The 18291-nt window shown below is 49.2% G+C and overlaps 1 protein-coding gene across 1 annotated transcript; it reads right to left on the bottom strand.

Moving 5' to 3' along the window:
• Nucleotides 1–1350: 1350 nt before the first annotated feature.
• Nucleotides 1351–16640, bottom strand: stc1 (stanniocalcin 1). The gene is made up of 4 exons (XM_080217008.1): nucleotides 16366–16640; nucleotides 6555–6697; nucleotides 3112–3323; nucleotides 1351–2461 (listed from the first exon to the last, which is right to left on the bottom strand). The coding sequence occupies exons 1-4, from the start codon at nucleotides 16514–16516 to the stop codon at nucleotides 2188–2190; spliced, it is 780 nt and encodes a 259-aa protein (XP_080073134.1). The 5' UTR covers nucleotides 16517–16640; the 3' UTR covers nucleotides 1351–2187.
• Nucleotides 16641–18291: the final 1651 nt, after the last annotated feature.

Below are 18291 nucleotides of genomic sequence, written 5' to 3'. Positions count from 1 at the left end.
GCTTGCGTGGACAGGGCAGGGAAAAGGGACAGGGTGGAATGCTGTTTCAGAGAGTCAGTGCACACTTGATGGGCTGAGTGGCCTCCTTGTGCACTGTAGGCAATCTATGGATTCGATCTGCTGTGACTATTGCTGGGATCAGTTACTAAGATCTCGGCCTGTCCATATTAACAGTATAATTACACCCTCTTATCCGTAGTTCCACCCACCACTGTTACCCCCTCAATCCCTTGATGTGGAGATGCTGGTGTTGGACTAGGGTGGGCACAGTAAGAAGTCACACAACACCAGGTTAAAGTCCACAAATGGATTCTGAATAAAGCTTTTGGATTTGAACCTGGTACTGTGAGACTTCTTACTGTCTCAATCTCTTGACAAACACCTGGATGAGATCAGCGCTGCTCCATGGAAAATCAATGTCAAATGTTGGGTGTGTAACCTAATAGAAAGAATAGTTATATCTTGAAGGGTGATCTTTGCTGTTAGTGAGGGGACTGGATGGAGTTTGAAACTTCCAAGGCAATAGAATTGGGACCAAGGATTCCTTAGCATTCAAAACCATTCCCAAAACAATGACTGTTTCTGAGTCTTGTTTAAGTGAGTTACCCGTGCCACATGTTAAGGTGTAGAATTCCACTGGGTCTGGTGCACCCTATAATACTGAGTGTTAGAAATCTTCTTTATCATTTGCCTTAAGTGTGATGTTGCTGCTGGCCACGTCAGCCTCCTTCCCCAACTCGGGAGGCTCATTAGGGGTAGGGAGTTACGCCAGACACTTTGTCAGGAAGAGAGTTCCAGATTGCTGGAAACCTCTGACCTCACCCGTGGCTGGGATTCTCCAGTCCCGCTGCAGTGAATGAAGACTTGGCTGAGCGCCAAATTCTCTGTTCTGACTGACAGCGGTGGCGGGATTGGAGAATCCTGCCAAGATGTGGAATGTGTGGTCTGACAGGGGCTGGCAGCAGATTCAGCAGTCAGTTTCAAAGGGGGACGGGCACTGAAATGTACTGAAGAGGGAGAAAGCAGGCGATCTGAGCTCAGTAGGGATATCTCTACCAAAGAGCCTGTCCATCCATCATGCGCCTCATGGTCTTCTCCTCCGTTTGATGCTGCGAATTGAATCAAGGCAGTTGGCAGAGGGAGGTGGCACAGTGGTTAACATTGCTGTCACACAGCGCCAGGGACCCGGGTTCAATTCCGGCCTCGGGTGCAGAGTCTGTGCAGAGTCTGCACATTCTCCCCGTAGGTTTCCTCTGGGTAGTCTGGTTTCCTCCCACAGTCCAAAGATGTGTGGGTTACGTGGACTGGCCATGCTAAATCGCTCCGAGTGTCCGGGGGGGCGGGGGGGGGGGTCAGCAGGGTAAATGTGTGGGGTGACGGGAATAGAGATCTGGATGGGATTGTGGTCGGTGCAGACTTGATGGGCCGAATGACCTCCTTCTGCACTGCAGGGATTCTATCTGTTCGTGGAACCAGCAACTCTCCAAAGAGTCAAAGACTCTGTTCTGCAAGGGAGTGGGCTACTGAAACCCTCAGGGGAGCTGAACCTCTGGGCGATATCTAGGATTGTGGGCACTGAGGTACGGGACTGTCTCCCGTTTGAATAATGGGATGGAATCACCCATCCACATGGTGGGAAAGGCTGGCAATAAACTTGTCCTGAAAAGTACTGATCCTGATGTCACCTGTCCTCAAAGCGGTCAAGTGCCAGGTCTGGGAGATGACCATACCGGAGCTGGGGATTGGGCACTTCGCATACTCTCCGCAAAATTCCCGTCTCTCCTCTCCAAGCACCTGCCCACAGCCACCTTCAGTCCCACACCTCCCATCTTCTCCTCCACACAGAAGGCTAACGTGACCAGGCGGGGAGGAAAAGGAGGAAGGGAGTTGGTGGGGGCATTTGGAAATATTTACCGTCACAACTTGACCTGGGCTGGATTCGAGCCACTTTGTATCTGGCTGCTGTTCCCTACGGGGCAAACAAAAATGAAAAGAATGGTGCTTTCGCAGTTGGCTAATCTCTGCCAAGCTGAAGAGTTGGGTGTTCACTGCTTGCCAGTTGGTCCAATTTGGGGGCACTTGCCTCTGTGTCGGCTGCCAGGGTATGAAGAGTACCAGGTTGAGGAATGAAAGTGACAATGGCTTGGTTTTGCGGACGGGTCCAGGGTCTTAGCGTACGTCCCGTCTTCACTCATCCTTGCCCGATGCCAGCTTGGGGTCCAGGCCGGCGACTGCCTCGCCGGCTTTGACGTTACGGAGGAAGGTGCGCGGTTTCTGCGGTTCACCGGCTGAGCGGCTGTTGAAACCAGGCCTCTGGGGTGAGGTCAGGCAGCGGTCACTCTGCAGCAGGTGAATAAAGCCAGAGAAGTGCGTTCCCAAGCTCACCATCATGTTCTCCCTGATGCTGTTCACCGTGTCCTCATCACACTCGAGAAGACTTCCGAGCAGCTTGTTGTAATACCTGGAGGCAAGGCGCAAACAGAAAGAAATACATTGAGAACTCTCCGAGTGTGGCGACTGGAGGCATTGCACAGTAACTTCATTGCAGTGTTAGCGTAAGCCTTACTTGTGACTAGTAAATAAATACATTTTATAAATAATTAAAATGGGCATCACTGGTTTGGCCAACATTTATTGCCCGTCCCTAGTTGCCTGAGGGCAGTTGAGAGTCAACCACATTGCTGTGACTCTGGAGTCACTGTAGGCCAGACCGGGTAAGGACGGCAGATTTCCTTCTCTAAAGGACATGAGTGAACCAGATGGGTTTTTCTGACAATTAGCAGTGGTTTCATGGCCATGAGTAGATTCTTAATTCCAGAATTTTTTTATTGAATTCAAACTCCACCATGTATCGTGGTGGGAATCAAACCCGGGTCCCCAGAACATGAGCTGAGTTTCTGGGTTAATGGTCCAGCGATAAGATCACCAGGCCGTCGCCTCCCCAGTTGGATCTCCCCTGTCCTTCCCCAACTCAGTACGGTCACCGCAAATCATCCCTGAAGTCACCCGCGCACTGGATCCCAAACGTTGAAAGGAACATATCCAGTCTGCTTGGGGACAAAACCATCCCGCAGGAATGACATTCCGGAGGTGGGATTTCCAACAGCATACCTGTTTTTGAAATAGGCGGGGAGCTGAATGACTTCTGTTATTGCTGGCGTGTTGTACTTGGCCATTGTACAGATGTCCAGCTTCCTGTAACACTCCTCCTGAATGTCTGCGATCATCTTTTGAAAAGCAGAGCAGCGGCGAATAGTGAAGAAGGCTTTGGAGGTGATTCCGTTAACAATGCACTTCAAGCTGTCCTTGACAAAGGCTTTTCCCTGTGATATAAAGACACTGGTCAGTCCTGAAGCATTGTCCAATGTCTGCAGTGAACATTGGAAACAACTGTACAAAGAGTTCTATCCCAGCAATCGCAATATATGCTTGTCTCCCAGCTTCCTCTCTCTCTGTACCAACACCAGCATTGTACTCTGATGTTTGCCTTCAGGTTTTCTTGTGGGAAAGGTGGTGTTCCATTGTCCTGGACCTTCATTTATTTCAGCCAGTTTGGAACCACCGTAAATCCACTTCTCTCAACAGGTTATGTTTCAAAGTTGTTGCTGAGTGTGAGTGAGGTTCACTAATTCATTCTTTCCAGTTCTTATCTCACTTCAACAAAGAACACAGAAAATTACAGCACAGGAACAGGCCCTTCGGCCCTCCAAGCCTGCACCGAACATGCTGCCCGACTGAACTAAAACCCCCTACCCTTCCGGGGACCATATCCCTCGATTCACATCCTCATCATGTGTTTGTCAAGACGCCCGTTTAAAGCCACTATCATATCCGCTCCCACTCCCTCCCCCTGGCAGCGAATTCCAGGCACCCACTACTCTCTGTATAAAAAATCTACCCCCGTACATCTCCTTTAAACCTTGCCCCTTGCATCTTAAACCTGTGCTCCCCTAGTCATTGACTCTTCCACCTCGGGAAAAAGCTTCTGACTATCCACTCTGTTCACACCCCTCCTCAACCTTGTAGGCTTCTATCAGGTTACTCATCAACCTCCATCGTTCCACTGAGTTCAAACCAAGTTTCTCCAACCTGTCTCATGGCGAAACCCCAGTGAGGCTTTGCCTTCCTGTGACGGACACCAGATCATCAGTATGGTTTAACTTCAAACTTTTTCCGCTAAGAAGTGTTTACAAAGCCCTCAGGGTAAGCACGTGGTGTCGATGACACAGACTATTCTGCATCTCGTGCTCTCACGGACCCTCACTGTCACCTGACTTTTGATGTGACACTGAAACACAGAAACTAGAAGCAGGAGTAGGCCATTCAGCCCTTCAAACTTGCTCCGTCATTCACTCTGATCATGGCTGATCATCGAATTCAAATCCTGATCCTCCTTCCTCCCATATTCTTTGATCCCTTTAGCCCCAAGAGCTATATTTAAATTCTTCTTGAAATCACACAACGTTTTGGCCTCAACTACTTTCTGTGGGAGTGAATTCCGCACATTCACCACCCTCTGGGTGAAGATATTTCTCCTCACCTCAGTCCTAAAAGGTTTATCCCCTTGTCCTCAAACTATGACTTCTAGTACGGGGGAGGGGGCATGGTGGCACAGTGGTTAGCACTGTTCCTTCACAGTGCCAGGGATCTGGGTTTGATCCCTGGCTTGGGACACTGTCCGCAGTCTGCATATTCTCCCCGTGTCTGTGTGGGTTTCCTCCAGGTGCTCCGGATTCCTCCCACAGCCCAAAGATGTGCAGGTTAGGTGAACTGGCCGTGCAAAATTGCCTCTGAGCATCCAAAGATGTGTAAATGAGGGGAATGCGTGGGGTTATAGGGATAGGGCTTGGGAGAGTTGGTGCAGACTCAATGAGCCAAATGGCCTCCTTCCGCACGATGGGCATTCTCTGACTCGATGGAGACTGGGTGGAATTTAAATATTAAAAATCTGAAACAAAATCAGTGGCGGTAATCGTGAAACTACTGGTTGTTGGAAAAACCCACTCATGTCCTTGAGGGAAGGAAATCTGCTGCCCTTACCCAGTCTGGCCTGCATGTGACTCCAGAGACAGAGCAATGTGGTTGACTCTTAAATGGCCAAGCAAGAAGTTGTATGAACAAGGACAGTAATGAATTTCAGGCTTTCAAAAAGGCATCTCACTGCCTAATTCTGGGGAATGAAACTGGTCAGGTGGCTGAGGTGGTGATAGGGGGGAGCATTTTGGTGATAGTGATCACAACATGATCCAATTTAAGTTGTTATGGACAAAGAAATAATCAAGCTGCAAAAAAAAAAGTTTTGGATTGGGGGTGAGCAGATTGCAGTAAAACAAGACAGGATCAGGCCAAGGTAGACGAGGAACAGCCATTAATGGGAAAATCTATAGAAGAGCAATGGGGAACATTCAGAAAAGGAACGGGGGTACTGCGAGCCCAGCATGTTCTCTCTTGGGAGGTGAGGAGGAATAAGAAATCGAGAGAACCAAGGATGACCAGAGATATTCAGGATCAAATGAGAAGGAAAAGAAAGGCTTTTAAAAATGACAAGGGGAGCCAATCAGTGGAAGCATTCGTGAGGCAGAGAAAGTGCAGGGTGGAGCTTAAGAAAGCAATTAGGAATGCAAAGAGGGGGATATGAGAAAGCTCTGCCTGGTAAAAGTAGGCAAAACCCCAATGTGTTCTATTAGTATATCAATGGGAAGAGGATAACCAGGGAAAGAATAGGGCTCATTGGGGACCAAGTGGGTAATCTGTGGGTGGAGCTGGAGGACATTGATAGAGTGTTGAATGAATAATTCACATCTATCTTCAGCCAAGAGAAGGAGGATGATGGTGTGGAGGGGGTGCAGAAGAGATTCACTGGGTTGATTCTGGAGTTGAGGGGGTTGGCTTACAAGGAGAAACTGAGTAGACTGGGGCTTTACTCATTGGAATTCAGAAGAATGAGGGGAGATCTTACAGAAACTTAAGATTATGAAGGGAATAGAATAGATAGAAGCAGGGAAGTTGTTTCCACTGGCGGGTGAAACTATAACTCGGGGGCATGGCCTCAAAATAAGGGGGAGCAGATTTTGGACTGAGTTGAGGAGGAACTTCTTCACACAAAGGGTTGTGAATCTGTAGAATTCCCTGCCCAGTGAAGCAGTTGAGGCTCCCTCATTGAATGTTTTTAAGGCAAGAACAGATAAATTTTTGAACAGTAAAGGAATTAAGGGTTCTGGTGAGTGGGTGGAAAGTGGAGCTGAGTCCACGAAAAGATCAGCCATGATCTTATTGAATGGCGGAGCAGGCTCGAGGGGCCAGATGGCCGACTCTTGCTCCTAGTTCTTACGTTTAGGTTGAAAATGTTGGCCGAAAGATCGTACCTCCAACAATGCAGCACTCCCTCGGCGCTGCACTGAAGTGACTGAATGATTTTTGTTCTGAAGTCTCTGATTGCAACTTGAACCCACCAACAAATGTCAAATGAAAGGAGAGGGATATCCACTAAGGCCAAGGTGACATTTATCCCTCCCAGAGGACCAGCCGATTCCCGTGTACGTGAACCCCCTTACCTGAGTGTCGAATTTTGCAGCACTGTACAGGAAGGACCTGCAGATACCGTACATCCCGTTGGTGTCGCAGGTTGAATTCTCCAGACATGCGAAGGCCCCACAGCCCACATGGAGGGCATTGTTCAGGCATCGAATCATCTCAGCTGTGAGGAGAAGGAACAGACTGAAAGTTAACTCGGAGATCTCTGTCAGTGGGCTGGACCTAACATCCAGCAATTCCCCTGGATTCTACAGCGATTTCCAGAAAACAACCCCCTCCAGTTGCTGCTAGCCAGGAAATTCCTTACCAGTTCCTGGAAACTCCGGATTGTCCAGTGCGAGGGCAACCCCTTCACCAGCAACAGAGTTCTATAGGGAACATGGTGCTGAAAATTCCTGCACTGCCAGTTCTATATTACATAACAACATAAGAAATAGGAGCAGGAGTAGGCCATCCAGCCCTTCAAGCCTGCCCCGCCATTCAATAAGATCATGGCTGATCTGAAGTGGCTCAGTTCCACTTTCCCGCTTTCTCCCCATAACCCTTAATTCCCCTGTCTATCAAAAACCTATCTGCCCGTGTCTTAAATATTTTTAGCGAGGTAGCCTCCATCACTTCAACGGGCAGAGAATTCCAGAGATTCACCACCCTTTGAGTGAAGAAGTTCCTCCTCAACTCCGTTCTAAACTGCACCCCCCCCCCTTATCTTGAGGCTGTGCCCTTGAGTCCTGCTGTCCTTTCTGAGTGGGAAAAATCTCTCTACCTCTACCCTATCCATCCCTTTCATTATCTTATACGCCTCTATAGGATCCCCCCTCATCCTTCTAAACTCCAACGAGTACAGACTCAGTCTTGTTAGTCTCTCTTCATAGTCCAACCCCCTCAACTCCAGTATCAGCCTAGTAAACCTCCTCTACACTCTCTCAAAGACCAAAATATCCTTGCGTAAGTGCGGCGACCAAAACTGCACACAGTACTCCAGCTGCGGCCTCACCAATGCCCTGTACAGTTGCAAAATAACCTCCGTCAACCTGCACCACACTGAAGCTTGAGCAATATCATGGCAGCGAAAGTTGTGTTGGACCCAACCCAACTTGCAAGTTGCCCTGGGTTGCATCTTTGGACAGTGTCATTGCTGGAAATAGTTATGGATGGCTCAGGTGGAACAAACACAAATTGCACACATAAGGTCTCCCTCTTTCAGAAATGTTATCTCTGAATCTGTTAATATTACATCTGTACGCGGTTCTAGCAGTTTTTACTTTCATTGTGAGAAATGTCCATGTTTGATTGGTAATTGCTGGGGCTGCAATTGCACCTTCCTACCAGTGGAGACACTGCTGCACACATATCACAAGGGAGGAATTCCAGCCTGACAGGTTTCCAGAGGTGGGGAGAATCATTGGATCTCCACAGTGCAGAAGGGTGCCATTTGGCCCATCGATGCCACACCCATTCTCTGACAGAGCATCTTGCTCCAGGCCCTCTCCCCAGCCCTATCCTCGTAAGCCCCACATTGAGCCCACTAATTCCCCTACTGACACATCTTGGGACACTCAGGGATATATAGCATGACCAATCACCTTAACCTGCACATCTTTGGACACTAAGGGGCAATTCAGCATGGCTGATTCCCCCTAACCTGCATATCTGTAGACACTAAGGAACAATTTAGCATGGCTGATCCATCTGACCTACACATCTTGGGACACTAAGGGTCAATTTAGCATGACCAATCCCCCAAACCTACACATCTTGGGACAATTTAGCACAGCTAATCAGCCTAACCTGCACATCTTTGAACACCAAGGAGCAACTTAGCATCGCCAATCCACCTGATCTGTACATCTTGGGATGCTAGGGGACAATTTAGCACAGCCAATGCCCCGAACTTAAACATCTTGGGACACTAAGGGATAACTTAGCACAACTAATCAGCCTAACCTGCACAGCTTTGGAGTGTGGGAGGAAGCCAGAGCACCTGGAGGAAACCTGCGCAGACGCGGGGAGAACGTGCAAACTCCACACAGAGAGTGACCCGAGCTGGGAATCGAACCCAGGTCCCTGGCGCTGTGAGGCAGCAGTGCTAAGATTGGGTCATCGTGCCACCCTTAAAAATGTGCACAGGGCAATTTGTTGAGAAAAAGTGTTCATTGCTTTTATTTCACACTAAGGAGAAATCATGTCTGTTCTCGAAGCACAGCAATTTATACAGAAATGAGGACAGGATTGGTGAAATATTAAAATAGGGTCTGAATTATACCCCATCACCACCACCACCACCAGCCCCCAATCTGAAAACCACCCATTCTCGAACTGATTATCTGAAGACTATGCTCGGTCCCACCTCCCGAGGTGAGACCACCACAGTTTTGTCATGCCCACGCAGTTCGAGCTGTGGATTCATGGAAAATCAACATGACTTGTTCCAAAAACTTGGGAATGGACAATCTAGGTTGAAGCAGGTTGGAGTTGAGAGGTCCCGTGACCTTTCTTGTCTGCCAATATACGTGGAGTGAGCTTACCTGTCTGGTCAGGAGATGAAAATAGAAACTTGTTCTTAGGGATATTTGGCTGAGGAAAACAGTCAAAAATGCAACACATTTTCCCAATGGATTTTCGTGGCTGCTATTGTCCAAATACATAGATTGGGAATATATAAATACATAGAATCCCTACAGTGCAGAAGAAGGTCATTTGGACCATCGAGCCTGTACTGACAACAATCACACCCAGGCCATATCCCCATAACCCCATGTACTTACACTGCGAATCTCCCTGACACTAATGGACAATTTAGCATGGCCAATTCACCTAACCTGCACATCTTTGCACTGTGGGAGGAAACCAGAGTGCCCGGAGAAAACCCATGCTAGATTATCGCTGACTATTAATCCAGAAACTCAGCGAATGTTCTGGGGAGTCAGGTTTGAGTACCGTCACGGCAGATGGCGGAATTTAAATTTCATAAAAAATACTTTTGATTTGATTTATTCTTGTCACGTGTATTAGTATACAGTGAGAAGTATTGTTTCTTGCACTGTATTCAGACAGAGCATACCATTCCTAGAGAATGAAAGGAGAGTGCAGAATGTAGTGTTAAAGTCATAGCGAGGGTGTAAAGAAAACAAAGAAAATTACAGCACAGGAACAGGCCCTTCAGCCCTCCAAGCCTGCACTGACCATGCTGCCTGACTGAACTAAAACCCCCGACCCTTCTGGGGACCATATCCCTCTATTCCCATCCTATTCGTGTGTTTGTCAAGATGCCCCTTAAAAGCCCCTACCGTATCCGATTCCACTACCTTCCCTGGCAACAAGTTCCATGCACCCACCACCCTCTGTGTAAAAAATCTGCCTCGTCCATCTCCTTTAAACTTGCCCCTCGCACCTTAAACCTGTGCCCCCTCGTAATTGACTCCTCAACTCTGGGAGAGAGCTTCTGACTATCCACTCTGTCCATGCCCCTCATAATCTTCTATCAGGTCGCCCCCCCCCCCAACCTCCATTGTTCCAATGAGAACAAACCAAGTTTCTTCAACCTCTCCTCATAGCTAATGCCCTCCATACCAGGCAACATCCTCATAAATCTTCTCTGTACCCTCTCCAAAGCCTTCACATCCTTCTGGTAGTGTGACGACTAGAATTGAACACTATATTCCAAGTGCGGCCTAATTAAGGTTCTATAAAGCTGCAACATGAGTTGCCAATTTTTAAAGTCAACACCCCAGCTGACGAAGGCAAGCATGCTGTTTGCCTTCTTGACTACCTTCTCCACCTGTCTTGCCACTTTCAGTGACCTGTGTACCCAGATCCCTTTGCCAATCAATACTCTGAAGGGCTCTGCCACGAAGATCAACTTAGTGCAAGGTAGCTCCATTCAGAAGTCTGATGGTGGCAGGGAAGAAGCTGTTCTTGAACCACTTGGTACATGTTCTCGGACATTTGTATCTTTTTCCTGACGGGACTCAGCAGAAGAGAGAACGTCTGTGGTGTGTGGGGTCCTTAATTATGCTGGCTGCTTTTCTGAGACAGCAGGAAGTGTAGACAGAGTCAATGTGTGGGAGGCTGGTTTGTGTGATGGATTGGGCCAGATTCACAACTTTTTGTAGTTCCTTGTGGTATTGGACAGAGCAGGAACCATACTAAGCTGTGATACAACCAGAAAGAATGCTTTCTGTGGTGTATCTGGAAAAGTTTGTGCGAGTCATTGTGGACATGCCAAATTTCCTTAGCCTTCTGAGGAAGTAGAGGCATGGTGGGCTTTATTAACGACAGTATCAACATGGGGGGACCAGGACAGGTTGTTGGTGATCTGCACACCTAAAAACTTGAAACTGTTGACCATTTCTACTTTGGCCCTATTAATGTAGACAGTGGCATGTTCTCCTTTACGCTTTCTGGAGTCAATGACAACCTCCTCTGTTTTATTGACATTGAGGGAGAGATTATTGTTGCCGTACCAGTTCACCAGATTCTCTATCTCATTCCTGTACTCTGTCTCATCATTGTTTGAGATCTGACTCACTGTGGTGCTGTCATCAGCAAACTTCAAAGAAAAGTTGGAGGGGAATTTGACCACACAGTCAGAGGTGTACAAGGAGGACAGGAAGGGGCTGAGGATGCTGTTGGAGATGTCTGTGAATACCTGCCCCGCGTTCCCCCCCCCCCCCCCCCCCCCAGCTGCTGGGCACAGGATCCGAGTGCGTGTCCGGGTATCCCACACAGACGAGTCGCTTTCCATGAGTTGACCTTTGAGAAAGCTGCTCTGACATCTACAGTGGTGACCCCCAGATTCAGGTTCACCCAGGGTGGAGGGCATGCTCTCACTGACCTCTTGCTCAAAGTGGGTGCAGAATGTGTTGAGTTGATCAGGGAGGGGTGTGTTGGAGCTGGCGATTTTATGTGCCTTCATCTGCTAGCCTGTTACTTCTTGCAGACCTTGCCATAATCAACAGGCATCAGTGTAGCTAACCTGGGACTCTAGCTTTGTCCAGTATTGTCTTTTGGCATCTTTGGTGGATCTCCTTAGATCGTACCTGGTTTTCTTGTATCGGTCAGTGTCACCAGCTTAAAAGCCTCAGACCTGGACTTCAGCAAGCAGGAGATATCTCTGTTCATCCATGGTTTCTGGTTGGGGATCACATGGATTTGCTATCTACAAATCTACTGATGACCATTTTCGATTGTCGGAAAAACCCATCTGATTCACTAATGTCCTTTTGGGAAGGAAATCTGCCGTCCTTACCTGGTCTGGCCTACGTCTAACTCCATATATTCTCAACTGCCCTCCAAGGGCAACTGGGGGTGGGCAATAAATTCTGGCCCAGCCAGCAATGCCCATGACCCACAAATGAATAAAAAAAATGCAGAAGCAAACAAGCGAGGGTTCCACAGACGTATTGGGTACATAATGGAACTCACTGAAAGGGGTGTGCGCAGAATTCAACCTAACACCAGGAGGTGGCAAAGGCCAAAATGCACTACCCCATTGTGTGTGTGTGTTCAGGTAATCAGGGACTACTTGTCTGGGTAAAGGGAAAACAGGTACTGTGGTCACCTGTCAGAAAGCACCTTAGAATCATAGAACCACTACGCTACAGAAGGAGGCCATTTGGCCTGTCAAGTCTCTACCGACCACAATCCCACCCAGGCCCTATTCACCTAACCCCACCCATTTACTCTGCTAATCCCTCCTAACACTAAGGTCATTTACCACGGCCAATTCACCTAACCCGCACATGTTTGGACACAAAGGGGCAATTCAGCATGGCCAGTCAACCTAACCTGCACATCTTTGGAGCACCCGGAGGAAACCCACGGAGACACAGGGAGTACGTACAGACTCTGCACAGACAGTGACCCGAGGCCAGCATTGAGCCCGGGTCCCTGGCGCTGCGAGGCAGCAGTGCTAAGCAGTGTGCCACCTTGTGATGAGGGACATTTTGTTCATGCACACCTTTGAGAGATCAGCCTCATGATGTGTCAGTCTGAGAGACGGAGAGCCTTGGCAGGAAAAGATCCCATGCAACAAAAGGGAGGGGACCCTGCTCAGAATCCACTGACAGGTGGAGAGATCGGGGTCATTCTCTTAGCTGTTCTCGCCTGAAGCAGGAGAGTCGATAGTTACTGCTGGAGCTCAGCTGCACAACAACTGGAGTGAAGCCCAAAGCCTGCTCTGCAGGTGGTAAACCAAGGCAGAGTCACTGCCAGAAACATTCAAACTCCATTTCACACAGGGGCCAAAAAGGAATCAGCACCACCTTTCATCTCCAGACAGTGGAGTGTGACGTCTTAAAGAAAACCCTAAATGCATGTCGCCCCTTTTGCAATCACCTTTCCTTGCATGCGTGTGTGCGTGCCTTGTCTGTGATGGATACATCAGTGTGGAGAAGTGAAAGTTGTTTTTCAAACTTATCAGAAAACCCGGCTTGCTTCTTGTTCTCGAGAGTCACAGCGCTCGAGGGGTTAAAAAGACTTCTTCTACGAAACACACCTTGTTGTGCTCAAGTGGGGAAAGGGGCTGGAGGAGTGGAGGGAGAACCTTTATCTCCTGTCCACAGCACCTGAAGCATCAGGGAATGCAGAAGTGACAAACTCGTCACGATGGAACGTCAAACAACAGAAAATGCTGGAAAATCTCGGCAGGTCTGACAGCATTGTGGGGAGAGAACAGGACTCAATGTTTCCAGTCTGGAGAAGGGTCACCCTCTCTCCACAGATGCTGTCACAACTGCTGAGATTTTCCAACATGTTCTGTTTCTATTTCAGATTCCAGCGCCTGCAGTAATCTGCATTTATATTTTGTGATGAAATGTGGATTGGAATTATTCTGTCACTTTGTAGGAATATTTCTTGTAAATCTGATGTTTACGTCAACACAGTCAGAAGCCACACAAAGCAAATTACTCAAACCAGTAAAATTAGTGAAAGGGCACCGACCCACTGACAGTGTGGCACTCCCTCAGCACTGACCCTCTGACAGTGCGGCACTCCCTCAGCACTGACCCTCTGACAGTGCAGCACCCCCTCAGCACTGACCCACCTGCAGTGCGGCACCCCCTCAGCACTGACCCACTGACAGTGTGGCGCCCCCTCAGCACTGACCCTCTGACAGTGCGGCACTCCCTCAGCACTGACCCACTGACAGTGTGGCGCCCCCTCAGCACTGACCCTCTGACAGTGCAGCACTCCCTCAGCACTGACCCTCTGACAGTGCGGCACTCCCTCAGCACTGACCCACTGACAGTGCAGCACCCCCTCGGCACTGACCCTCTGACAGTGCGGCACTCCCTCAGCACTGACCCACTGACAGTGCAGCACCCCCTCAGCACTGACCCTCTGACAGTGCGGCACCCCCTCAGCACTGACCCTCTGGCAGTGCGGCACTCCCTCAGCACTGACCCTCTGACAGTGCGGCACTCCCTCAGCACTGACCCACCTGCAGTGCGGCACCCCCTCAGCACTGACCCACTGACAGTGTGGCGCCCCCTCAGCACTGACCCTCTGACAGTGCGGCACTCCCTCAGCACTGACCCACCTGCAGTGTGGCGCCCCCTCAGCACCGACCCTCTGACAGTGCGGCACTCCCTCGGCACTGACCCTCTGACAGTGCGGCGCTCCCTCAGTACTGACCCTCTGACAGTGCGGCACTCCCTCAGCACTGACCCTCTGACAGTGCGGCACTCCCTCAGCACTGACCCTCTGACAGTGCGGCACCCCCTCAGCACTGACCCTCCGGCAGTGCGGCACCCCCTCAGCACCGACCCTCCGGCAGTGCGGCACCCCCTCAGCACCGACCCTCCGGCAGTGCGGCACCCCCTCAGCACTGACCCACCGGCAGTGCGGCGCCCCCTCAGCACTGACCCTCCGGCAGTGCGGCGCCCCCTCAGCACTGACCCTCCGGCAGTGCGGCGCCCCCTCAGCACCGACCCTCTGACAGTGCGGCGCTCCCTCAGTGTGGAGTTTTCACTGAGGTTACAAATAGAAATTCTGATTATGAAGCAAAAGTTGCCATTGATACAATCAGGGTAAGTATACATTCCAAATACACTGATGTGAACTTCCTGATGACGTCTCCAAGGATATAACAGTGTGCCTCAAGCATGTGGATTCACTCTCGCTCACCACTACCTAGATGACTAACTGAAAATCTTACTAAAGTTCCAGTTTGACGTGAAGCTATGAGACAGTGAGGTGGACACATATCGTGTGCAAAGGATCTTGTCCAGAAAAAGTCTAAACCAGCATTTTGAAATGAATAATTGCAAAAACAAAGAAACAAGATAGTGGAAAGCATTTGGCTCCATTCAACCCAACAGCCCATGTACATGAATACAGGACTGGGGCAGTGTGTTGGAAAGAATGTTGTGATTTCTCAAGCAACCCCTCTCCACATCGCGTGTTTTATCAGTGGTGATAAGCACTGGAAACAGCCACTCACTGTCCCACTGACAATGCAGCAAGGGAAAAGGGAATATGCCTCTTTCGCACAGAAGCTGGTTTGATTTTTATTTATGAGTGTCACAAGTAAGGCTTACATTAACGCTGCAGTGAAGTTACTGTGAAAATCCCCTTGTTGTCACACTCGGGCACCTGTTCGGCGACACTGAGGGAGAATTTATCACAGACAATCCACCTAACCAGCACGTCTTTTGGACTGTGGGAGGAAAGCGGAGCACCTGGAGGAAACCCACTCAGACACGGGGAGAATGTGCAAACTCCACACAGACAGTGACCCAAGCCGGGAATTGAACCCAGGTCCCTGGCGCTGTGAGGTAGCAGTGCCAACCCATGGTGCCACCCTATTTTTTCGAACAGTTGAGCAGGTGGAACCTGATTGAGTAACAGGTTCCTGGCTGAGTAACAGAACAGATTCAACTCCGTGCCAGGGTTGGCAGAAATGGGGGGGGCTGCCCCGTGGAGATGTCCAGCCCTGCATGCTGCCACAGCTGAGGTGACGCTACCTGATATAGAATCCTACAGTGCAGAAGGAGGCCATACAGCCCATCCACCCTGCACTGACCACAATCCAGCTCAGGACCCTCTCCCTATATCTTTACCCGAGCTAATCCCCCTGACGCTCAGGGGCATTTTACGTGGCCAGTCAACCTCAGCCTGCACATCTTTGGATGTCATTTTTCAGAGAAATGAAATGTAACAATTGTTGTATCCTGCCTGAGGTGTGTTTTATTCTGGGTTTCCCCTGGCAACTGAGCACTTCCAGTAGTGAGTGCTCTCTCCCTGTCTCACACACACACACACATACCCTGGGGACTGCGGATAACACAACGCTGCAGTCTCGTTTGTGTGAGCTTTGCTATTCAGTGGGGAGGAGGGGGACCCACCCTCTCCAAATACACCCACAGTTCACGCCTTGTAGACCCGATTAAAGAGTCAATGGAACCATTTCCCCATCGCTGCTGGAAATAAAGTTTGTGGGTAAGATAAAAATCCTTCCTGTCAAAAAGCCTTTTTACCAGAAGGGTACAAAGTTTCACTGTGAAAGTGACCAGCTTTCTTTTATAAAACAGTAACAAATCTCAGAATGGCAACAGCGAGGGGTGGAAATGAATGGGCAGTTCATGTTAGAATGGGAACCTGCCAAGTGTTCATCCCAAACCTGCTGTTCCAAAGTGTGCCGGAACAAGCACTCTGCCTCCGGGCAACACATGGGGTGGTTCTGTCTTTATGTAAAACAGTTGTAACCTGGAGAGAGGAAACATTGAAGCTCCCTGCAGGGGGAAATGGAGGAGGATTTCATTCAGTACCCAGGAGCTTTAATCCTGACCATACACGCACACAGACAGAGGGAAGAGGGTGTATATTTACCTGAATTCTGCGCAGTCAGTCTCATTCTTCGGGATGACACAGAGTCGTCCTTGTCTTCAACAGGTGGAGGGACCACTTCATCCGCAGCCGACCAGCTACCGAGCTGCACACACAGCAGGAAGGCAAAGAGTACAAGTGCTTTCCGCATCATTGCTGCAGGAGACCGGTCAGCTTCTGTCTGTCTATCTGTGCAGTTTCTCTGTGTGTGTGTGTGTGTCTCTCTCTGTCTCTGTCACACACACAGCAGCTCAAGTGTGAATCGAGATGTGTCTCTGTCTGTGTGTGTGCCTCTCTCAAACTGCAAAAGGCACAACATTTATACAAGTCTTTATCTCGGGGGAAGATCTCAATGGAATCGTAAGCATGGTCACAGCTGCCAATGAAAGGCATCTTACTCGAACTGTCCATTCACAACCCGACATCTCTGCTCTCGCCTCACTCAATCATTGCCCCCAAGTTGGGAGACGCAAGTGCGCACGCAAGTGGAGAAGGGGCAAGTTTTCCAAAAGCTTCCTCCTTGTTTTTAGACTGCCGCACAGGGTGGCATTCTTAACAATTGCATTCTTGTTTTTTTTTCCTGAAGATGCATTTCCATTTAATTTTTTTGAAAAAACTGCAATTGCTGCGGTAGCATCAGAATGTATTGACTCATTACACGAGAGCAAACTCCAAAAGCCACATCCCCAGAATAATTCAACTGAGTAATTTTTATTGTTACACATCACACTGTCCTACTGACTGGGAATCAGAGACCTGTCTTGTACCAAACCCTGCTTCAGTTTCTGCTTTTCAGATGGATACTTAAGGTTCAGATTGCAATGAAACTTGATGAGGGGAGGTTTATTTACCCCAGGAGAAGTTTACTTAGAGTTTTGCCCTGGTGCATGACCTCAAGTTCAGCGTTCCCTTTTGTGTGGAGTCATGAAATCGGTTGTGTTCAAGTGCCTGATTCAGGAATAGCTGAATTCGCTCTCTCTCTCTTTGGGATTGATTTCTCTGAGCATTCCCTGCTAATATTCAAATCTCCCATTGCACCAACGCAGTTAGTCATCCGGATTTGCAGAGGGTGTTTGGGAATTTAGTAATATTAATTTTAATGATCCTCTACCCTCTGCTGTGTACCACTCCATCTTGTCAATCCCTGTCAATAATGTGATAGGGGTGGCATGGTGGTTAGCACTGCTGCCTCACACCAACAGGGACCTGGGTTCAATTCCCGGCTTGGGTGACTGTGTGGAGTTTGCATGTTCTCCCCGTGTCTGCATTGGTTTCATTCCACTTTGCTCCTTCCCCTGTCAGTAGTGCAATAGGGATGGCACGGTGGTTTGCACTGCTGCGTCACAGCATCAGGGACCTGTATTCAATTCCCAGTTTGGGTCACATTCTCCTCGTGTCTGCTTAGGTTTCCTTTGGGTACTCCGATTTCCTCCCACATTGACCCTTCCCCTGTCAATATTAATGCAATTTGGGCAGCACAGTGGCTCACTGGTTAGCCCTGCAACCTTGCAGTGCCAGGGACCTGTGTTCAACTCCCAGTTTGGCTCACTGCCTGTGTGGAGTTTGCATGTTCTCCCCGTGTTTGAATGGGTTTCCTCCATGTGCTCTGGTTTCCTCCCACAGTCTGAAAGCCATGCTGCTTAGCTGCCTTGGCCGTGCTAAATTGCCCCTTAGTGTCCCATGAAGTGCAGGTTTGGTGTATTAGAGGGTAATGGGGATTGGGTGGGCAGTGGTAAGATGCTGAGTCAGAGTAGGTTCGATGGGCCAAATGGCCACCTTCTGCACTGTAGGGGTAAGGGAGTCACAGAGATTTACAGCATAGAAACAGGCCCTTCGGCCCAGCTTTTCCATGCTGCCCAGTTTTTACTACGAAGCCGGTCCCAATTGCCCGTGTTTGGTCCACATCCCTCTGTACGCATCTTATCCATG

The sequence above is a fragment of the Carcharhinus amblyrhynchos genome, chromosome 34 (assembly GCF_965287045.1).
Source record: "Carcharhinus amblyrhynchos chromosome 34, sCarAmb.v2.hapA, whole genome shotgun sequence".
Lineage (NCBI taxonomy): Eukaryota > Metazoa > Chordata > Chondrichthyes > Carcharhiniformes > Carcharhinidae > Carcharhinus > Carcharhinus amblyrhynchos.
Note: the sequence above shows the minus strand (reverse complement) of the source record. Positions and strands in the feature narration are given on the sequence as shown.

Bases quoted from the DNA above. Each gene is read 5' to 3' on its own strand.
- stc1 (XM_080217008.1), bottom strand. From the start codon at position 16,516: ATGATGCGGAAAGCACTTGTACTCTTTGCCTTCCTGCTGTGTGTGCAG. The intron at 6,698-16,365 runs GTAAATATACAC...TTCTCCTCACAG, and splicing joins ACTGACTGCGCAGAATTCAG to CTGAGATGATTCGATGCCTG. The intron at 3,324-6,554 runs GTAAGGGGGTTC...TTTATATCACAG, and splicing joins CTGCAAAATTCGACACTCAG to GGAAAAGCCTTTGTCAAGGA.